General features: G+C 35.3%; 1 protein-coding gene across 1 annotated transcript; it reads left to right on the top strand.

The window, feature by feature from the left end:
- The first annotated feature begins 13,087 nt into the window (after positions 1 to 13,087).
- On the top strand, positions 13,088 to 17,507 carry LOC103935500 (blue copper protein). The gene is made up of 2 exons (XM_009345276.3): positions 13,088 to 13,486; positions 16,799 to 17,507. The coding sequence occupies exons 1-2, from the start codon at positions 13,282 to 13,284 to the stop codon at positions 17,323 to 17,325; spliced, it is 732 nt and encodes a 243-aa protein (XP_009343551.2). The 5' UTR covers positions 13,088 to 13,281; the 3' UTR covers positions 17,326 to 17,507.
- The last annotated feature ends 7,213 nt before the right edge of the window (positions 17,508 to 24,720 follow it).

Genomic DNA, 24,720 nt, shown 5'->3' with positions numbered 1-24,720 from the left:
CGTGCATAAACCATTCCCGTAGCCTTACCATCCAAGGACGCTGCCATTCTAACCATATTCCATAATTCTGATCTTCCACATATTTTCACAATAAGCCGTGTATTATCTCCCAATTTTCTCCCATATCCGCAGCCTACCATCCATTCTCCTTCCATTCCACACCTCTACACACCTCCACACACCCTTGCCGCACCACCTTATCACCATAGATCCATCCCTAAACCCGCAAATCATCCCACCACCTTGTGCACCACCAACCTCCCTAAAATCCGTCCCCAACCCAAAACAACATCCAAATCATCCATTTAACCAATCTGCCACAGAAGGAGAAGAGGAAAGAGGAGCTTCGACGCGCACCAATTCACGTGGATTCGTTGGGCGTTCTAGGTGTAATCAATCCTTTGTGCTTTATGTTTAAATTCATTTGTAATTCTCTTTTTGTGAACATGAGAGGCTAAATCCCCCTAGTTAGCTAGGGGGTGATTCGAAACCATGGTTATACTTGCAATATGAATTGATTATATTTGGTTGGAATTTCATAAGTTGTGGATTCAATTTGTTTAACTGCTTGATCGATAACTTATTTATGTATGTTGATTGAGAGTGCACGCTTAATTTTCATGCATGAATATGATGCTAGAATATAAGTGAATTTCACCTAATAGTTATGAACTTATATTCACAAGTAGTGGAGGTTGCTTATAAACAATTGCGTTAATTGAATTCCTGGCAAGAGTATCATGCTTTTCATAGTTACAAATGCTTTGTCGATGCTTATAATTTCCAAAGAACGTAATGATTCTAACTTGTATCTTTATCATGCTGTTCATATAGAGAACTTGTTAGGAATAATTTGTTTGCGATGCATATTCATCCAATTCAATGATTCTAGGGAAATTTGAAGGTTAATTTAAGCGGACCTAATTAACTTGGAGTGTCGAGTTTCATAATTTATCGAAAGACCAACTGAGAATCAATTTTGTATGCAAGTATAACATGTGTGGAGATGAACCCCTTGGCTATTCCATCATCCATATTTTCATCTCATTCATATTTACGTTTTGCCTTTAATTACAATTTTTCCATTTAATTTAATATTGTCCAAACACAATCCCCCCTTTACTTTATTGTCAAATTAGTTAGAAATCAATTTAGTTTAGTGCTTTATATTGTTTTTACGTTTTTGAGTCAAAAATCCAAGTGATTAACAATCCCTCCTAATCCCCGGTTAAGAACGATCCCTACTTATACTTATACTACAATTGTCAAAAAGAGGGTTTAATTTGTGCGCGTATAAATCTCGCATCAGTCATTACGAGAGTTTGTATATATTTCTTTTATTTTTCATACTTCTACATTAATTAAGAACTATTAAAAAACCTTACTACAACAATACCATAGGAGTTAATCTCACTTATGTGAAATTAACTCCATACTGTTAAATTCTTTGATCACACTTACATTTTTAATATTATTTTTTTATTTGATTATTTATTGATTTAAAATATATTTTGTTTAACGAATAATGGGTTGGGTCATACTACCTGGCAATATTAACAAGTCGAGTTCGGTCGGGTCATACTTGTTCGTTTTAACGGGTGTTACACGACACGACTCGTTAGAATATCGAGCATGTCACGAAAATGGAAAACACGACACAAATGCTATATCTAATTCGTATAGCATATATCAGTGCACTTATTAGTGATATGATAGTATAAGAAGACTCATTCTCAAAGGCAAACCAGTACAAGACTGGATTGCTTTAATGAAGAAAACATGGCGAACTCATTCTCAAAGGAAAATCTAATTCATATACCAGATACTCCCAACTTTAGTGGCGAAACCAATGTCAAACAGCTCCACTAGCCAAGGTTAGTGTCGGTGTGATATGTTTCTAAGTAAATTGTAGTAATGGTCCCTCAACTTTAATCAAATTGGAGCAATGGTCCCTAAAAAAAATTTCATTACCATTGGTCCCTTAACTCATCAAAATGTGTAGCCATAGTCATTTTCGTCAACTTCGTTAGAATTTTGCCAAAATGAGTTATGTTGGAAGGACCATTGCTACAAATAGGTTAAAATTGAGGGACCATTGATCCAATTGGGTTAAAGTTGAGGGACCATTTCTCTAGTTGGATTAAAGTTGAGGGACCAATGGTAATTGACTTTTAGTTGAGGGATTATAGGTGCACGTTTTGATGAGTTGAGGGACCAATGATAATGGATTTTTAGTTGAGGGACCATTGCTCCAATTGAGTTAAAGTTAAGGTACCATTGCAAAAATTTGTTCTATGTTTCTTCATTGGCGCAACCTAGTGTTGTCCCGATCCTAGTGTCCTAGATATTGGAATGACCACGTACTGGCAGACACCTGGTATTGCACAGCTTCACTAGCTAAGACTAGTGTAGAAAGGGAAAGTCGGACCTACATGGAGATTGCTCGCAACCATAAGGTCGTTGATCTTGACAAACTTTGTATGGGTGAGGCTGAGCATGCGAAACATCTGAGGTTCATGTTGGAGAAGTTAAAGAAGCACCAGTTGTATGCGAAATTGAGTAAGTGTCAATTTTGGCAGGACCAGATCAGTTTTCTTGGGAGATTTCAACAGTTGTAGCTTGGGAGCAACCCAAGAACATTTCAGAATAATGAGTTTTCTCAGTCCAACTAGTTATTACCGATATTTTATGCAGGATCTCTTAGATATTGCCTTACCTCTCACAAAGTTGACCTAAAAAAGAGTGAATTTTATGTGGGATGAAGATTGTGAACAAAGTTTTTAGGAGTTGGAACATCGATATACGAACGCACTCGTCTTTTCTCTTCCTCGACGATGGCAGTGAGTTTGAAGGCTTTAATGATTCATCCTGGTTAGGTAAATGTTGTGGTTGATACTCTTTGTTGGAAATTCAATGAACAAATTGCCTCTCTTCAAGCTATTTATGTCATATTGGTATCTATGCATACTTGGGATTTTCTTCTGCTCTATTAATGTGTTGATTGTGATATCATTAGGATGTCTGGGCTTTCGAGTAGACATGTCCGTCAACACTGATGTGGTAGAAACTAACACACAAATTAAACCCTATAAATTATGCAATCGTAGTACGAGTAAGTAGGGATCGTTATATTCTGGGGATTAGAAGGGATGCTAATCAACACAAACTAAACTTATAAAACTGAAAAGTAAGTTAAACTAACATCAAAACAATGACTGAGGGGGATTTTGGACGAATTTAACTAAAAAAAAATAAATGGCAATAAGTAAATTAAGTTGTGAATGAAATATGAATGAAAGGATAGCTAAAAGATTCTTCTCCACACATGAATCATATGCATACAAATCGATTTCCAGTTATTCTTTCTATAAACCACGAATGACAATACCCCAAATTAATCGTGAACAGCACTAATTAATTCTCAGATTTTCCTAAGTTCATTGAATTGGACTCAACTACACAACCAAATTATTCTTCTCGAGTTCCCTAACTATGAAAAGCATGATAAAGATACATCTCAAAGATCATTAAGCTCTATGAAAATCATAAGCATTGACAAAGCATTCGTAACTATGAAAAGCATGATAGTCATGCCAAGAATTTACTTAACTCAATCATGACTAGTGACTTTTACTACTTGCAAATGTACATTCATAACGATTAGGTGAAATTCCCTTATATTCTAGCATCAAATCTCTGCATGCAAACTAAGTGTGCACCCTTAATAAACATACAAGAATCAGTTTTCTATAAAGCAAATAAGCAAATTGCATTCATGTTTTATGAAATAATAACTGGATGTAATCAATTTATATAAAACATATGATCGTGGCTTCGAATTCACCTCTAGCTAAAAAGAAACTTAGCCACACATGTTCATCACAACTGAAAAGCAATCTAAAATAAACATTGAAACTTAAAACAAAGAGAGAGAACTTTGAAAACTCCAGCAACTTCAATGGATGAATGGTAGGCGCGACACACCCTAAATCGCTGCAGGAATTTCATATTTATAGGGGGAGAACAGCTGAATCCAAGTAGAAAAAGGATTAGGTGTTTTAAGTTATTTTAGGACTCTAAGAATCAGGTAGAAAATGTTTGAATGTGATTAGGATTCCTCTTTGCAGCTGGAGATAAGATAAGATAATGTAGGATAATATAAGATAAGATAAGATAAGATAAGATAAGGTTCCTCTCCAACTAAGATTCCTCTTTCTTGTATAATTCATTGCCTTCCAAGCCTCAACTTTAATTTCTCCAAATTTTAACGCATGTCTAACATCATTTAAACACCAAAAATGTCCAACCCATATGCTATCCACATATGTTATCCAATCCAAATCCAAAACTGCTCTAAATTGCTCCATTTTGCCATTTATTATCATCTTTACCAACCGGACCTTCAATAATACGAAAATAGCTTAAATTACTACAATAAATGGAAATTAACTAAGTACATACAAAGAAATAAGATAACAAAGTCACATAAATATGCTCCTATCAAGCACAATTATGCAATCTCATCTCTCTGAATCTTGTTTTGTCTTTTATCAAAATTATGAATAGCCGTGGTGGGAATATACCTCATCAGCAACATACTAAAATGATAGGATGGCTTGTGCCACCCTTAGATATCGGCCAACACATGACCAACACATAAGATTAAATTTTCAAATAATTCACCAAAATTTCTCTTCTTCAATCAAATTCCCAACAAAAGATTAATCTCAATTATTTAAGGCTGCATCTAACCCTGTTAGACTACCTACGTACCCTTGATGCGGGATCAAGTCTTTCGTAGTTCACCATTCATTCTTTTATCCATTTCCGAAAATATTATAGTATTGGAAATATTCAACATTAGCTTTCACAGACAAATCACCTCAAATGGGTACCAATTACGAATTTAAAATATCAAAATTTACACAAAAAGGCAGTGTTAGTCCACTGGCCATGTGCCTGCCGCAGGTGGCGGTTTCCGACAAACGGAAACCAAATTTTCCGACTAACTTTAAAAATTACTAAATTTTACAAGTAAGTAGAGTTCAATGAGAAGAATAATTTTTATACCTGGGCTGAAGTCCAATTCGGCTAGGAAACACATGAAATCAGCCTTGGACTGCTGGAAACCCTAGATATAAGTGTTCACGATTCGACCTCAAAACAAACTCCAACGCCCCAACCATTGCTTGGGCTTTGCTCCTGACATTGAGGTGAGACTATTGGTGCTGGTGATGGTCGGAGTTAGCTTCAGATTTTGACGAATCGAAGCTAAACTCGTCGCACCCATTATGCCGTTTCTCTTAAAATCAATCCATGTTCATCAGTTTTTAGGGTGGAAATAGGAGAGAAAACGACTGAGTTCAAAGTAAGGATCATTTTGGCATCGGTCCCGTCGCCAACGGTGATCGGAATCGGAAGATATGGCCGGGTCAGGTCGGGTCGACGGGTCAAAGGGCATTCGGTTCCCTCATCCCCTTCTCCCTCCTTTCCCCTCATTTCCTCTCGTTTTCCTTCTTCTCCCGATTGGTCCCCCTCCCCCTTCTTCTCTCCTGCATCTCTCATTTTTCTCCTCTCTCATGCTACCATCTGGCATCTTTTAGACTTTTTTTTTTCCTTTTTTCTTTTCAAAGGCTCCAATTTCTTCGTTTCAACTTTGATTCACAAATAGTTTTCGCCCACGCTTTCATAGGGTTGAGCTTTATCCAATTATATCAAGAAATAAGATAAAATATATGAGGATAAAATACATCCTTGTAAAATTACATTTAGTCAACTAGGGGCATTTTCACCTTTTCCACTTATCAATAAATTTTTCGACGTAAACAAATTTTCATAACCATAAATCTATTTAGTCTCGATTTACTCCATATATTCCTATATTTTTAATTTTCAGGTTATTATAAACATTATTTCCTTTGTTTCCCGATCTTCGTTCTTAGCGAAGTATGTCAGCCAAAGCACGTTTCATATCTATTTTCCATCTAAAATAATCATTTTCTTCTCCTTTCATTTTGAATTTCTGGGGGTTCTCTTTCTTTCTCTTTAGCTTTTGTTCGCATTTTTGTTCACATACTTATTTTCTTTGGGATCTGTTCATTGCTCCTAACATAAAAAAATATATTTTAATTGAGACATTAAGCCACAAATCAAAACTATATTAACATAACAAGAAATAATCCTTAAACACAATAACAAATTAAGAGGGAAATTAGAATCGAATTGTTGGGGTTTTCGAGCATATTAAAGGGACAAATGCAAGGTTCTAAAAGATGCTAGGCGCTAGTCAGGCGGCGAGCTGGGGCCTGCCCACCTAGGCGGATTTAAGTAAATCTATTATATTTTGTGTAAATAAGTGTGTTCATACTTAATATATATATATATAATTTCATTCTAAACTACAAAATAGAATGACATATATATTATGAAGTATTGGAACATAATTAAAACATGGGGAACATACATACAATGTGTATTCATTTAAGCATTCAACAAGTCTCTTACAATTTATTGAAAAAAATAAAATGGAAAGTGAAAGTTATCTATTTTCTGTCTAAGTGAGTCGCAACCTTGGCGGGTCTAGACGGGCTAGGCGGTTTAGGCGGGCACCTCAGCAACTCTAGGTGCCCTTTCTTAATTTTCAAACGCCTAGGCATTAATCAAGACGGTAACCAACCACCTAGCGCCTAGGCGGGGATTTTTAGAGCAGTGGACAAATGTAATTGAAAAAAAAATTAATACGCGGCAGAAAGTAGTAAATAACACATAATATATTGTCCCAATTATGTATATGGATGGTTGTAATTGATAATTAACAAAGAACAAATGAAAAGAGATTTAGTTACATGAATCTTAGCCAAGCATGTGCTGCTTTATAGGATCATCCTCGTTCTTTCGATCTTCCTCTTCATGATTGATCACGTGAAACCTGTGACATCCCACATCGCCCAGGGGAGTGATTCTTATATGTATATTCTCATCCTTACCTAGCACAAGGCCTTTTGGGAGCTCACTGGCTTCGGGTTTGGTAGGAACTTCGAAGTTAAGCGAGAATGAGGCTAAAGCAATCCCATGATAGGTGACCCACTGGGAAGTTGCTCGTGAGTTCCCAAAAACAAAACCGTGAGGGAATGGTAAGCCCAAAGCGGACAATATCGTGCTACGGTGGTGGAGCGGGCTTGGGAAGTGATCCGTCCCGGGCCGGGATGTGACAATTTGGTATCAGAGCCTAACCCTGGTCGCGAGTGTGCCGACGAGGACGTCGGGCCCCTAAGAGGGGTGGATTATGACATCCCACATCGCCCAGGGGAGTGATCCTTATATGTATATTCTCATCCTTACCTAGCACGAGGCCTTTTGGGAGCTTATTGGCTTCGGGTTCCGTAGGAACTCCGAAGTTAAGCGAGAATGGGGCTAGAGCAATCCCATAATGGGTGACCCACTGGGAAGTTGCTCGTGAGTTCCCAAAAACAAAACCATGAGGGAATGATAAGCCCAAAGTGGACAATATCGTGCTACAGTGGTGGAGCGGGCTTGGGGAGTGATCCGTCCGAGGCCGGGATGTGACAAAACCCTTGAAGTGTTAAGACTTTAAGAGCAACCACAATGATAAAACTACTAGCAGATGATGGAGTGCTTGATTTAAATGTGATAGCAATATCTCTAACTTGGAATTATAGGGTTTGGGTGACAAATAGGTGTTTTCGGCCTAAAAATGTTCTCTCTTTTCTCTGAGGGACAAAAGTGATTGCATTAGTACATATGAGAGAAACACAAGGTATATTCATAGACACCTTTAGCTACACCTCTTTAGGGTTTGGTGCCTAAGGCCTTGTGACTTGCATCAAGCCCACTTTCACTTGCCTTCTTGGACTTGTGACTTTGACCCCTTTAATTAAATAAAGCTATAGACCCATATAATTAATCCAATATAATTAACAATTAATTATATCTTATCATCATCCGTATGACGTTACTAGAACTTATCATAGGTGTTTGACCTATTAGGTTCTAACTAAAGTGGTCAGAGAAATTAATTAATGAATTAATCTAATTTCATAAATGATAAGTGACACCTATCAACATATCATGGCTACCCGTATTAGTAGAAGTATAAATAAACTAATCATGACACTTTTTCAACCTTGATTGTAGTACAATAAAATTTGGTTCACTTATCATCCATATCCCGGTCAGATTTATGATCTATGATTATCATGATGCATCTCACGCGAAAAGCTAAAATAATTTAGGAAACAAGAGAATAGAGGTGTTGGCCTAGAACAAATCAAGAAGATGATGCATGAGCCAAAAATCTCGTCGAAGATTGGAGAGTTAACAGAGCGAACGATGCAATCCTAAACCCTTATCATGTTTTATTATGAAATGTGGCGCCCTGATCATGAAATTTGGCATGCGCGAGATTTGCCCACGTAGGGGTGTAGTCAATTTGGATTTAAGAGGATTTTTATAGATTCTTCTAAGTGAAAATTTCAAAGGATTTTAATAGACTCTACAATTCTATATGTGTTGCAGTCCTATTAGCTTTGGAATGTGATTGTGTAAATCCTAACATATCTAAGATATCCTTGTGGGATTCTACATTATCTCTTAGACTAGATATTATCTTATTAGAGTTGTAATCTCATTGGGGTAAGGAATTTACCTTCTCTACTACTATAAATAAAGGCATAATGGGTGAGATAACACACACCTCACAATTATACATCTCTCTCTATGCTGCCGCATCCCCTATCACTGGCCTCCATAATTGTTCAATAAATTATGCCTACAACAATATGAATTTTGTTAGATTAATATGGATTCTATTACAGATTTCTATGAATTTGTAAGATTTTTTTCCTTTTTTTTTTTGGATTTCTTACGATTTCTAAACATCACCAAACCAATAGAGACACACCAATTCAACATAAAATGAATTTCTTTGAGATATTTAATCAGGCTAAATATGCAAATACTTCACGGAATGAAATCCTTTCTCTTGCTTTACAAATGCTCTGATCTAGGAATATTTGGATGTTTAATTATTTTCATGTATGCTGAAGTTGTAATTAAGTTTGTTTCATCGCTTGTGAAACTATGTAATTTTTTACACATTATGAATTTGCCACGTATGAAGGCAAGTCATGGTCTAGTCCTTATCTTCCTAACAGAGGAAGAGAGGTCAAGGAAAATTTGATAGCCATAGAGAACACTTTGTTTTGATAAATGAGGTTAGGAACCCAGTTTCGACAAATGTCCTTATTTTATTAAAACTTTGCTTGAAACTCCGGAGGTTTCATTTCGTAAAAAAAAAGAGAGAATTGGGAATAAAAAAATAATTATGGAGGAAGAGAGAAGGTTAGAGGTTGAAATGATATCTTAGGGGTGAGGTGGGATTCTGTTTTGTCTTGCTTATATATATTTGTGCTCACAAATCTAACAAAATTCACAACTCTGTCAAATCTTTGATTTTTTTAATACACCTAGATTATAATCACTCTAAAAATATCCATTAAAATCTCAGTTAACTACCTATGGATTTGAATGTATTTTTAAAATCCTCTCAAATCCTAATTTGACTAGACAATGATTTCAAAGTCTTTTAAAATCCTAATTGACTACACTTTGATTTTAAAGTCTATTAAAATCCTATCAAATTTTATCAAATCCTAATTTGACTACACCCCCAAAATTTGTGATTCTTGTCATAGTTGGAACTGTGAAATTACACCTATTTACACAGAAATTAAATTCAGGAAACTTCATCCCCAATTTCCACATTTTTTCCTTGTAGAATTTGCCTTTTCTCTTGCTGAATGTTTGCCAAACAAGGGAAAACTATTTTCCATCCTAAATTTTCAAGTCTAAAGCAAATTTCAAGTCTAAACTCATCATTTTTTCCCTTAATCTCAAAATTGATCAATGTGGTCCCTGAAATTGACTACCGCACATCACTTTAATCCCTACCATAAAATCCATTAAGTTTTCTATTAGTGTGCCGATGTGGCATACATGTCCAATAATATGGTTGCTTTTGGAAAACCTTTTTTTATCCAGTCAGTCTTCGTCCGTCTATTGCCAACCCAAACTCGTCTATTCAGTCAGAATTTAAGCTAACGGTTAGTTTTCACAAAAGGGTGTGAAATTGTTTCCCGTAGAGTGTTGATTTTTGTGTTGTGTTCTACATTGCAAATCCCCTTGTATTTTATAGGGACAAATTACTTGATGCCCAAGAGTGCCAAGTTGCAGAATCCATATAGTATTGCAATTCTTCAACATTATATAAAAACACTTAGAATTATCTTCACAAATCATTCTTCCACCCAAACTCTATCACCACTGAGTCCCGCCATCTTCGACCTGAACTAAGGTTATGAACCTAGTAATCTTATGTGATTAATTCATTCATTTATCTAGACATACGTTTTGATCATTAAGCAATTTAATCAAACCTTATCAAAACCTATCTTGATCCTCCAACAATCCTACTTTGTTTAGGACTCGACTGAGCCATAATCCAATGTTTATTTTTTAAGCAATCCCAATTCACCTAGGACTTGATAGAACCATAAACATCTCATTACTGGACTGACCACTTCACCATTGGTTTGAGACTCACAGTGTCCTTTCCAGGTTGTTAACCAACTCGGCCCAATCCAAGATTTCAGGTCCCAACAGTCTCCAAAATAATCTAACCTCAAGTGTTTACCTTCTACCCTATACCTATTTGAGAGTAATTTTTTAACCCTATCTTGAACTCAACCCATTTGTTTCCACAATTCGGACCTGCACGATCGAAAACCTGTCCACCTATAATCTACACCAGCCCAACCCTTCCACCCTCCACCTATTTAGATCCATCAAATATTAAAAGTTACTCATTGTCGACATCTCCACTCTGAACTTAACCATTCTAGCCTCCTCCCACCCACTCTTTCAATTTCATTTATTTATTTATTTATTATCGATGACATATGATATGGACTAACAACTGTAAAATTCAAGTATGGACAACAGATTAAAGACATATTCGCATTTTAAAAGACTAAATACTCTTAAATATTTAAGTTAGATATGATTACCAATAGTACTTTGTTAATTGTTTAATGGAAAAGAAAAATAAGAGTCACTAGCTAATCATAGTAGTATATAAATTCGAATCGAGACCAGATATACATGAGCTATTTTTTTTAAAATAATGCAAGCAATCAAACTACAAAATTTGCATTTTCATTTAGGGTTTATGTCACAAATGGTCTTTGAAATTGACATATACCATCCAGATGGTCTCTGAAATTAAAAATGAATCAATCTAGTCATTGAAAATAGGTGTCGCAAATTAATGTGGTCATTCTATCACAATTCCGTCAAAAGTTTTGTTACGTGCTGACTTGGCACATAAATGGAACCCACAAGATATAAGAGTTTTTATCACAAATAGTCCCTGAAATTAACTCACACCATCAAGATGGTCCCTGAACTTGAAAATCAATCAAAGTAGTCCTTAAAAATAGGTGTTACAAATAGATGTGTCATCCTTTTACAATTCAGTAAAAAATTCTATCATGTGCTGATGTGGGTTTAATAATTAATTAAAAAAGTTGTCAAAAAATTTCTTTGCACAATGAGATTATCTTAAGGAAGAGCTCGCCATTCTCTGCATCACCAAGATCACCGAGGGAGCGCCTAACAAGCTCTCCAAGGTTAAGGTTGTGAGGTTGTCGATCACCCAAATATTGACCGTAGAGTCACAAAAGTCGTCACCAATCCAAGTTGTCACCAAAGGTAGTCTCGATCTGGGTCCAATTCGATGAAGGGTGTGGAAATGAGCGTCTTAAGATTTTTATTTTTATTTCTTCTTTTTCCTTTTCTAGAGAAAAGACGACAAAGGCTACCATAGATGGAGGTAGAAGAGTGTGGGTTGGGATCGGAGGTGATTGCAGGATTGAGTTTCCGGGTTGACAACTTTTTTAATTAATTATTAAATTGTTAGACATATTTCTAATTTATTTTTTATTTAGTTAGACTTGTGGACCCATTTATGTTCCACATCAGCACATAACAAATTTTTTTGACATAATTACGATGGAATGACCACATTGATTTGAGATATCTATTTTCAGGAATTACATTGACTGATTTTCAATTTTAGGGATCATTTTGATGGTGTGGGTCAATTTTAGGGACCATGTGTGAGTCAATTTCAAGGACTGTCTGTGATAAAAAGAAAAAGGATTTTTGGAACCCATTTATGTGCCACATTAGTACATAATAGAATTTTTGACAGAATTGTGACGGAACGACCACATTGATTTGCGACACCTATTTTCAGGGATTACATTGATTGATTTCAATTTCAAAAACCATCTGTGATAAAAACTCATTATTATTTAATCACGCACGATTATATACAATTTGAGGGAAAAAAATGAGTTACTTTTTGTCAATACATCATAGTCTTTCAACTTGTATTTTACTACATGAACTCAACAATAACTGTCGATCATTTTAGCAATATGTTATACACACATTATTTTTTATTTCTTACACACCTTTTTAATTTTCGATTGTCAGATTGGATGAGTTGAAAAAAATCAAAAGATATAAATTAACAAAAGGGGTGTGAGAAGTAAAAACGGATGTGTGGATAGCACACCCCTAGTTTTATCATGATTCAGTAAAGGAAAAGGATCTGGCGAGCATCCTTTTCCTGAAGATCTGGGGATCCCATGATTATGACCGTTTATCGTACATTGTATGGTCAAAAATCATTTTAAATAGTACTTAACGAAAATTGATCGCACGATATTCGATAAACGATCATGATCATGAGATTCTCCAGAGCCCAAGAAAATGATCCGAGAAGGATCCTTTTGAAAACCACACAAATACAAGTCAAATATAATTATATGTTAATTATGCAATAATTTTTCACTTGGAATCCAAATAAACAAAAACAAGATCGCACTATACATTACTTGAGACTTGAGATTGGAATTTGGAACCGACAGAAAGACAAGAGAGTGAGACCTTTTGGTAGTTCCAAGAAAGGTTAAGGTCATATACGTACAATTATACGCAGCAGCTGCTGGCCGTAGCTAGCTGGCAGCATTACAAACACTACATACAAACGATACCCTTTATTCTTCAATATAACCTTAGCCTCTCTCTCTCTCTCTCTCTCTCTCGATCGTCAGTTATCACTTGGCTTCCAATCTTCCAATCAATCCATCAGTTGGGTTCTCTCTCTGTTAGTTGTCACAAACTCCAATAAGGATAATGGAGTTATTAATATTCCTACAAAGAAAGTCCAGCAGCAGCAGCTTTTGTTTTCTTCTTCTTCTTCTTGTGTTTTCGTTTTCAGGAATATCAGTTGTTGAAGGTTACAAGAATTACACAGTGGGGGACTCTTCCGGTTGGTACGCAGCTGTTAACTATCAGAAATGGGCTGACGCCAAAACATTCAGCTTGGGAGATTTTCTAAGTAAGCACCACCTTCCTTCCTTTTTTTTATTTTTATTTTATTTTTTAATTTCTCTTTCCTTCCATAATTAAACACCCTTGTTTTGCTTTCCATGGATCTCCATTGTTACCTAATCTCAATTTTCCAAACTCTCTATGATTTTTCTTTTTTTTGTTTTGTTTTGTTTCTAACACCATTGAAAATTATAGAATATTAACAACTATTGTTAAAGCTTCGAAAAGTATTTCATCATTCCCAAAATATGTTTATTTTTGCATTTCTCTACATTAACTAATAAAAGGCGGTCATGGATGCGTTCATCGTTTCTTGAGTATCCTTTTTCTGAGATATTTCTTTATTTAGTTTGTCGAAATTTCGTGTGAAGAAATTAAAGAATTTGAGGTGTTGTACAGTAATATTTCCTTTCCTCTTTTTAATATTTATTTCCTGAGAAATTTATTCTACTAATCTTCAAAGTTAGTAAAATTAATGAAGATCGAAATGTCTTTATAAATCTTTATGATCTTTGAAAAGTTCATTTTTATTTTAAGAAAATAATTAGGCAATTCCATTTTGGTGGGCAACGTAAATAAAATCACCACATCAACCATCCAAGTACCCAATCCCTAGAAGATGGTAGTGGAATTGCCTCACGATGCTCTCCCAGAATAGCATGGAGGTTAGTGGAAAAGCCAAGTTCAAAGAGAGACGTCAAGAAAAGCATATCCTAAACCAAACTGCCATGTGCAGTGTACTTCCACGTGTAGCCAACACTAGAGTTGCAATCAAGTGCACAGACTTTTCTATCAAACCACGTGTAATGTACGTGTGGCCGAAACCACCACCACCGACGCCTTGTGCCCTTCCTTTAGTTCCCGACCAACTAGCCAACACATCACATGGCACATGCATTAGTGTACTAGTACAACCACCATTTTATTCTCTTTGATTTCAGTTCTTTTGATTATTCCTCCAACCAAGAGAAAATTTTCATTGTGAGCAAACATAAATGGTATCACGTGTCGTTATATAAGTGGAAAAAAAATTTATTTTTAAGTTGTTAATTTTTTAAAACAAGTATCTCTCTATTTATATAGTGACCGTAATATAATACACTGTATTCCTGATATACTAAAAAATCTCTCACTAACCACATCAAAACCTATTAAATTATTCTAATCCAATCAAGTATTGGAGTTCTATATATATTATATTCGTGCATATATATATATATTTATTAAAGTTATTTTCATTTTTCATAATGCATTTTAGTGATCGAAATTGTTCATATTTAAAGTCCTTATGCAAGAGTTCGTCTCGCAAATAATCATTCAAAGGGTCACTTTGGATACGGTCTCTAGCTATCAATATTCTTTGACCTAAACCTTGTCTATTTTTAGTTTTTGATCAAAATATCTGACATTAATGTAATAGTGTAAGTTAGTATTAATTTAAAAATTAAAAATTGAAATTTCTATTTGTTTATATTAATGAGATTTTAAATATAACCCATAATTTGTGGGATTAAAAATAATAAAATATAAATTATACTCTCTATTATATTGTGTGTGTGTGTGTGTGTGTGTGTAACATCCCACATCGCCTATAGGTGAGGATCCTGTAAGCCTTATATGTATATTCCCATCTCTACCTAGCACGAGGCCTTTTGAGAGCTTATTGGCTTCGGGTTCTATAAGAACTCCGAAGTTAAACGAGTAGCGCGCGAGAGCAATCCCATGATGGGTGACCTCCTGAGAAGTTGCTTGTGAGTTCCTAGAAACAAAACTGTGCGCGCAAGAGCAATTCCATGATGGGTGACCCCCTGGGAGGTTGCTTGTGAGTTTTTAGAAACAAAACTGTGAGGGCGTGGTTGGGGCCCAAAGTGGACAATATCGTGCTACGGTAGAGTCGAGCCTGGGATGTGTTGGGGGCCCGGGGTGGGATGTGACAGTGTGTGCGCGTGTGTGTATATACATCAAAAATTAACAAAAACATAAAATTAACAAAAGAAAATTATTGGACCAAAACATTGATACATTCTTCAAAACACAGAAAAAAAAAGAAGATATAAAGCTTAATAACATTAGTAAATTTCTTCGATTAAACTTGACATAACTACAGATCAAATCAATGAAAAAAATAATGTACACATATAAGTTTAAAATTGGATTAAATTTTTTTTAATGGATTTTATATTAAAAAATTGGGTACATTTAATATAAAAAATTTGTACATTTTATATTAAAAAATGGTACATTTTACATATAACAAATTGGTATATTTAAGAATTGGTACATTTAAGATTAAAAAATTAAAAATTATATGAATGGGTACATTTAATATATAAAAATTGAGAATCTTTTTATAAAAAAACTAATGGGTACAAACTTATTCTAATTTTTTTTTTTTTTTTGGAAATGTTTGTATTGAAAATTAATTAGGAGTTTAGTTGAGGTGAGCATTAAACCCCTAAATCAATTGTTAATTTTTATTTTAAAAAATATGCAATAAACATGTAAATTCATTATCACATTAATGCTAGGGATTTCAATAAAAAATTGAAAACTAATAAGGTCTCAGTCAATGAACATTAGTAACTAGGAACCGGATACTAATGTTTCTCATTCAAATCCTAAATGTACAAAAAATCATGACTCATTATTCAAAATTGTAATGAAAATGCCAAGACGATCTAACAATTAAACAATTGTTGGTTTAGCTGATTATTGGTATTCTTGAAAGAAATTTAAAAAGTGAACAATTCAGATCATTGAACTATGCATTGAAAATAGGATGATCTTTACGTAGGAACTATATATATATGTGCGCGCGCGCGCATAAATTTTTTGGAAGTGATTTAGTAGAAAATTTATTTTAAAAAAAAATGGTTTACTCAACAAAAACATAATTGGTAAAAATGTTATGTAGAATGTGCAAACGAAGACAGGATGTTTTACAGAATGTACAGTCATTGGTAATCCAGAGCTGACACATTCACTTTGGTATGCGTATTTATAATAGATAATAATTCAATTAGTGTCTTGCAGGGCTGCAACTGCTACATATAATACCTGAAGAATATTATATTCTGGTAAATATGAACAACAAGAACAAAAATCTTTCGGTCGGGAAATAATATGTTTATGCATTAATTTTGTTGAAGTGTTTCTTTTATTCGAGCAATATTCTAATTTAATCTAAAATAGTTTACTGTGAGAAATTTGAAGTTGATTATGAAAAAAGCATGGATATTATTCTAGTCAATATAGCTTCGCTCAGCTAAATTTACATATGGTTACTGAAGTGTTGATTATAGACGTACTTGTTTTGCAGTTTTTAATACGGACACCAACCACTCGGTTGTGCAAACATATAACTTGACAACGTACAAGCTGTGCGATTACAACGACGCTCTAGAAAACGATACGATGCAATGGTCGGCAGCGGACCCGTCAAACACGGCCATACATAAGGTCTCAGTGGCAGTGCCTTTGGTAAGAGAAGGGATAAACTATTTCTTTTCAGGGGATTATGATGGTGAGCAATGCAAGAACGGACAGCACTTTAAGATCACCGTCTCTCACGGACAAGGGTTGCCAAAGAGTTTACAGAACCCAGCCGTTCAGTCCCCAAGTCCAGCAAGCGGTCCCGCCCGGCAGTCTGCAGGTGATGGCAACAATGATGATGGTTCTGTCCCAGATACCATTGTTCCTGCCAGTTTCGACCATCCTAAAGAGGATGACACTGCCAATGGCGATCATGATAAAGATTCATCTGGCTCACTTTGTGTGAAGCACAAGCACGGGTTGCTATTTAGGGTTTTCATTTTCTTAGGGTTTCTCTACTGCTGCCTCTGGTGATCTACGAGGCTGCTAGCTGATAATTTTTAACAACTTTTTATATATCTTTGATTATTTTTTGCTTCTCAGTTTCATTTCCTTTTCTTTTTGCTGTTTGTGTACTCTGTATACTGCGCATGCTTTCTTTTGTTCAGTCATTGGATTATTTTATTGTAACAGATTAGTAGGCAAAAGTTAAAGCATTGGCCTCTGAGCATACTATCCATTAGATCTGGTTTGTGTAAAATCTTATTGAATATGTCAATGGATTGTCGTTGGAATGACTTAGCTCTCAAGTAACTTGTGACTTGGAGCATAAGTAATCTTTATTGAGAAAATATGATTCATTGAATGAACAAATGAATAAGATTACATCTGGAGTATATAGACAACTCATTTACACACTTGTAATATAAAACAAAATACTCTAACTAACTAACAACTAACATAACCAACATAACAAGCTTAATATTATTAAGATTTATCTCCAACATAATGATTTATAATACTACCCCTAATATCCCCTTAAACTGGTCTTCGAAGAGAAAGTTTGTCTTGCAGAAAATGGAATTTGAGCTTGGGCAGAGCTTTAGTACATACATCAACAATCTGATCTTGTGTACAGAAAAAATGAATTGAGACTTCTTTGGCTAAAACCTTTTTGTGTAATGGTGATCAATTTCAACATGTTTGGTTCACGCATGAAAGAGAGCAATTTTAGCCAAAGAAATTGATGATATATTGTCACACCATAATTGAAGAGAATATGAAAGTTTGAGGCCAATATCAACCAACAACTTAAAAAATAAAAAATCCATGAGATTTTTGCACCAGTGTTAGTCAATGATCTATATTCAGCTTCTATTAATGTTTTGCCATTGTTGGCTGATTTTTAGCACTTCAACTGATTGTGGAATTTCTTAGAAATATGCAGAAGCCTCTGGCGGATGTTTCTTAATAGAGCAGTCTACCCAGTCTGCATTTGAAAATGCTTTGATGCAAGGAGTTGTGGAACATTCTGAAAACCAGAGACCAAGATCAATAGACCCTGTGAGATACCTTAACATTATCTTGACTGTTTGAAAATGAGATTGTCTTGGACTATGCATAAATTGGCAGACAGGATTTACAAAAAATGATAAATCTGGTATAGTCCTAGTTAGGTGCTGTAAAGCACCTACTAATGATTTGTACTTGACAGAATTTTCCAAAATAGGAGAAGAATGCTGAGAAGAGTGACACAATATTTTGCACCATCCATGTCTGCCTTCTTTAATAAATCTAGAGTATACTTGGTTTGAGAGTTGAATGTAAGATCCCATATCGCCCGGGGGAAAAGGGTGATGGGCCTTATATGTACATTCCCACCTCCTTACAGTGAAATGCGTTTTCGGTGGAAGTCCAAGAACAAATCCGTGAGGGTGTTGCCGAAAGCGGACAATATCTTACTATGCGGACTCGGATGTGACAATTTAGCATCAGAGCCACTCCCCCGCCGGAAGTGTGCCGTCGAGGACGTCGGGCCCCTAAGGGAGGTGGATTATAAGATCCCACATCGCTCGGGGGAGAGGGGGTGATGTGCCTTATGTACATGCCTACCTCCTTATAATGAGATGCGTTTTGGGTGGAAGCCCAATAACAAATCGGTGAAGGCGTGGCCCAAAGTTGACAATATCTTACTATGCGGACTGGGATGTAACATGAAAGTACCTTTTAAAGATCTCTTGTCTTCAATACCAAGGAAGTAATGCATGGACCCAAGGTCTTAATAGGAAATAGAGTATTTAGTTGAGAAATGACTTGTTTACAAGCTTGATATGAAGGGCCAGTGACATTTTCAGTGACAAGAATATCATCAACATAGACAATAATGAATACCAAGGTAGGATCCCTTTTTACAACAAAGAGTGATCAGATTGAGATCCAATAAAACCAAGTGATAATAAAGCACCATCTAATTTATCATACCAAGCTTTGGGAGATTGTTTCACTTCATATAAGGATTTGTGCAATTGGCAGATTGTTTCACTTTAGATCAATTTCATTACCCGATTGAGTTGCTAAAATCTAGGCACGATCCTAAGGTTTAGTCTTTCGCCTTCGCGGATAGGTTTGAGATTCCCAAGATAAAGTGTTTGGTTCCTGGTTAGGTAAATTCGTAATCAGTAAACTTTGTAACTAAGTTTCTTAATGACGTTGGAATTGTTCAATATGAGGCAAGGAAAATTGGTGTAATACTAGAAAGTGGGTCGATGGTGTACTTCACTTCACAATTTGGTGATATCCCGGTAAAATTTTGGGAAATGAAGCCAAAGATATTAGTCCTTGAAACGTACCATACCACTTCCTTTCCTTACGACACATAATAATAGGTCTTCATGGCTTTCTCGATACTCAAATTGCTCTTACATCGGGAAATTAACTCGTGCTTCAAATCTAATGTTTATCGGTGGAAGTGACCACAATGATGAATGGTTGAGAATGTATTGGTTACCTAAATAGGTAAAACAATTAACACAACTACGAGTTTACTGTCTTCCTAAAAGGCTTGCTCCTAAGTTTCCACGATTTTAATTTCTTTGGCTTAGGTAATCACTGTTAATCAATCTATCAGTCACACTGTTAATTAACACATTTAAGATATTTTGATATTGTTCATTACCCTGAACCTTTGAACTGGCGTTTTGGCACAAAGGTATCACTCCCAGACACTTGCATGTGTCCGGTATCAGAAATCATACCGCCTGAATACTGGTTGATAGCTTTTGGATATCAGACAGTATCGTTAATTAGTAGTGCCATCATAGGCTGATTAAATGTTAGAGTCCACTCAAGTGGATGGTTTTGGACGATTGGTTAGGAATTGGTCTTATGAGGTGGTTTCATAATTATAGGGAAAATACTTACTACTTCGGGAATTTCTACGAACTGTAGGTATAACAACTCGTACTTCAGTGCCTATACTTATCGAAATAACGAGTACAACACCAAAAGAAATTCTGGAAACTAGTATTGGTTAGAGTGTTCTAAAGTCGGAAAAAGGAATTTGATAATAACCTACCTCAAAACAGGTTTAATGAGGTTCGATCTTCTTCCTAAAGATCTGAAATTATAACTAGTGCTTTTGAGAATATTAGTACTATTGGGGACCAAACGTGATTGTCCCCCAGATGTCCTTTTGTCAAGTGCTACAACTTTAGCACTAGATGGTCGCTTAAGACATTTCTGGAAATCTCGATGAAAGTAAAACTTAGTAGGAATTCAAATAGGTGGTATTCTAATGGGTACTGCAAAGGAATAAAAAATATTTTTGATTTCCTATCATAGAAGGGATAGTAATGATGACTGGATAGTAATTAATGGGTAAATCTCTGATAGTACACATCTATCGATACATTAACCCTGCGTCAGGGCCAACAATTCATTCCAAATCGGGATTTTTCCTTGACAGGGAGGTTCTTTGTTTAAGTCTAGAGGCAGTCTCCAAGATGTTCTTATAAAAGGTTAATAAGTCACCCAAAACGTAGAAAAGCAAATACATTTTTCATGCTCGACGAGGTGGCAAGATTTGACATTAAGTTCAAAAACCAAGAATGCTTACATCACGCGTGTGATGAACGCAATACTGCCCAAACTTATGCTCTGATACCAAATTGACCTCGACTCGGAATGTCCACCTGGACTCCGAATCGAGCTGTGTTAGCCGACACCTGGAGGGTGACGAAGCCATAAAGTGTACTGGTGTGGAATATGTGAGTAAATTTAAACCTAAAAGTGTCTAAATGGAAGAGTGCGCTTGTGAACAAGAATAAACCCATTTCACATGTGATGTCAGAGCATAAGTAAAATGCAGTAAAATTAGAATAAGACATATACCATTGGGAGTACAACACCAGTGTAGCAAACGATGAGTAGATAATATAATTATGACCATATAATGGTAAATCGATAATTCTAATCAACCATAACATTATTCATGGCCGCAAATATAAGCATCCCATAATAGGCATCCCGCAGGATTCAGAACAATTTCATAAATTCCGTAATTTCGCTAATTCTTATAAACATTAGTCTAATCTGGGCATACATAGGAAATTCTTTTTCAAATGTGTAAACGGAAACTAAATAAATATATAATATTTAAAAGCAAAGACCCACTCATAGATACTTGCGAGGTCGCAGCCGTTCAAACTAGGGTAGTCGGAGTCTCTGATAGTAATCGCACCTAAGCATAATATTGTGACCTATTAGTAAAACTCCACTTAGACAATTAAATTTGGGGAAATGGAGTGCGGATTTGGAACAAGGCGTTGAAATACGCTAAGAAGGGTACTGGACAAATTTTGTAAAAAGTCAATAGTTAACCTTAAAAAGTCAACTGAGCCACCTTGGTGGTTAACTACGTTAAAAATTTGGAATTTCACTAAATGGATGCCAAAAATGGACTTGGAGCGTCAAAATTAGCCTAGGAGAGCTTTTGAGAAAATTTCAAAAAAGTCAACAAAAGTCAACTAACGGTCAACAATTAACTTTAATGGAATATTCCATCCTCAGAAGGAATATTTTGTTAAAGTTAATTGAAAAGTTAACGGAATATTCCCTCCAAATTTTGAAATGGACCGGGTCGAATGTAGGTCAACGGGTCATGGGTTTGGATCCAGGCTTGGCTTTTATTTTTTTATTTTTTTTTCTGGTCGCTTGTCCGAAACTGCAGAAGTGGATGAATTTTCTGGGTAAACTTTAAACAACGATATCTCACTCGTTTCTCAACCAAAATTATCCCATAATATATCAAAATGATGCTAGGAAAGTGTAGAACAATATTGTACATTTTTGGAGTTCAAAAAGTGGCCAGAGATTGCCAGAAAATAGCCTGAAATTCGCGGAGGTCGCCAGAAAACTTTAAACGTTCATAACTTCTTCAATTCTTAACCAAAATCGACAAGCTTTATATGGAAATGAAGATAAAAATGAGGAGAACATATTCTTACCAATTTGGAACCAAGTGGTGGTGATATGTGATTTCCGGAAAGGGAGAGAGTTAGAGCGGGAGAGAAGTGAGGGAGAAAATAGATAAATGAGAAAGTGAAAGAGTTTGCTCCAAAAAGGAGGGGGATACATGAGTGAGGGAGGAGTATGGGATGTGGGCCCCAAGTGGTTCACAAAATAAGCCACAAAATATCTCTCACTTGAAATTACCAAATTGCCTTTCACATTCGTATGTCCGTAAAATCTACATTGTAGCTCCAAATTGGATTCCGCTTGCACCTACACGTTCGTAGTGACAAGCATTACGAGGATACGCTAAAAGATTGTTTCATACCTCACAATACGCTGGTCAACGAAAGTCAACATACTCGCCTCTATGGGCATTTTCGTCAAATCACTCTTTTAAAATTAATAAAATCGTAAAATTAGGGACGAGTTGTCACATTTGTAGGATCCTCAAAACTAGAAGATTGTTGCGTAAAGACAGATTATGTAAGAGTACCATGTAAGAAAGCATTACTCACATCCAGTTGGTTGAGAAACTAATCATACAGAGTTGCCAAAGTAAGGAGAAGTTTAATAGTCAAAGGTTTTGCCATAAGACTAAAGGTTTCATCATCATTTGCACCCTACAAGGTTCTAAGAGGAAAAAGAGGGAACCAAGAACCAAGCGTTAGTATTAAGTAAGGCATTGAACTCCTTCTGCATTGCTTGGTGCTTGTGTGAGTGTCACTCCCCAACCCAAGGATTAATGTAAACCTTGGTTTAGAACATTAATTACACCTTAATTATAAAGCTTAGCTAATGTAATTAAGAATGTGAAATGAAATAGAAAATAATAGCGAATAATTCGCTTGGGATAAAATTCAACTGAACAACATATCATTTATTGAAAGTTTCAACCAAAATTACAACTTATGAACTACTCAAAGTTGACACAAGAGTAGCCCTTTATTCAATCAAGAGAGCAAAAGCTAACAAGCTCATCTTTTTATTTCTTTATACACAGTTACACAACAGACAATAAGACAAGTAAACTTCTAGATTTCTGGTTCTGTACTTGCAAAATTTAGTTAAGGTGAGCTTAAAAAGCTTAGTAGGGACCTATACCTTCATTAGTAAAATTATAGAGTATAATTAACATAGCAAGATTAAAATAAAAAATCAGAATGATGTGTAAGGATGCAATGCAAATGCCTTGACTATACCTGTTAATCCACATAACTAAACATCCAAACCTCGTATGTCCCATTATGTACTTATACCACTTGATCTCGAGTGTTTAAGTATATGAACTAACCCTCATCCCTAAACATCCCAGAACTCCCCTTTTGTTAGTTGTCTTGCCTAAACTCTTAGCTTTTAGTCCCGAATTACCCTAAAAGAACAGTGCACTGTGGGCTCACCTAAGACCTAGTACCTACTAAGAGTTTGGCTCAACTATACAAAAGCTAATAGTCACTACCTTAGATTCCCCAATTTATTTCCAATAGTCCAACTTTAATCTCACATCATGGATAATTATCAAGTTTCATTTACTTTTGCATACAACAAAGATAATTATAAATCCACCCACTGGCTAAATTACATTTCGAAAATTTATACTCAAGTAACATTTAGAAACAATATTCATATTCAAATTTCATTCAATATATCAAACTTGTATGTGTACTTAAGTAAGCAATAATCAGATTAATATATATATAGAAGGTTTCCCAGAACTCCCTACCTTGAATTCAATTAATTTTGTTCCTTCGAAGAACCTAATCGAAACACAAAAGTACAACCAAAAGTATAAATACAAGTAACACAGGTTAGTAACCAAACTAAGTGTTTAATCACAAACTTTATATGCTTTTAAAGTACACAACACAAACTTCAAAACCCATATAATATTGCACAATTTGGTTTAGTTTTGAATGTTCAAAAATTAGCCTAAACTTGGTTCAACAATGTTGTTTTTCTGTAGATTTTGTAGAGATGCAAAGTACTGTTTTTACCACACGTATTTCTTTTCCAGATTTCTTTATGGTTTTCTTTACTACTATTTGACATTATTTGAGTTATAAGATTCCAGAATTAGTGTAATTTGTTTAGGTAATATTAATTTTGTGATTAAACACTTAGTTTGGTTACTAATCTATGTAACTTGTATTTATACTTTTAGTTGCACTTTTGTGTTCCGATTAGATTCTTCAGAGGAACAAAATTAATCAAATTCAAGGTAGGGGTTATGGAAAACCTTCTACACACACACACACACACACACACACACACACACACACACACATATATATATATATATTAATCTAATTATTGCTTACTTAAGTACACATACAAGTTTGGTATATATATTGAATGAAATTTGAATATGAATATTGTTTATGAATGTTAGTTGAGTATAAATGTTCAAAATGTAATTTAACC

The sequence above is a fragment of a genome, unplaced genomic scaffold (assembly GCF_019419815.1).
Source record: "Pyrus x bretschneideri cultivar Hongxiangsu unplaced genomic scaffold, Pyrus_bretschneideri_v1 Contig31, whole genome shotgun sequence".
Lineage (NCBI taxonomy): Eukaryota > Viridiplantae > Streptophyta > Magnoliopsida > Rosales > Rosaceae > Pyrus > Pyrus x bretschneideri.
Note: the sequence above shows the minus strand (reverse complement) of the source record. Positions and strands in the feature narration are given on the sequence as shown.

Bases quoted from the DNA above. Each gene is read 5' to 3' on its own strand.
- LOC103935500 (XM_009345276.3), top strand. From the start codon at position 13,282: ATGGAGTTATTAATATTCCTACAAAGAAAGTCCAGCAGCAGCAGCTTT. The intron at 13,487-16,798 runs GTAAGCACCACC...CTTGTTTTGCAG, and splicing joins CAGCTTGGGAGATTTTCTAA to TTTTTAATACGGACACCAAC.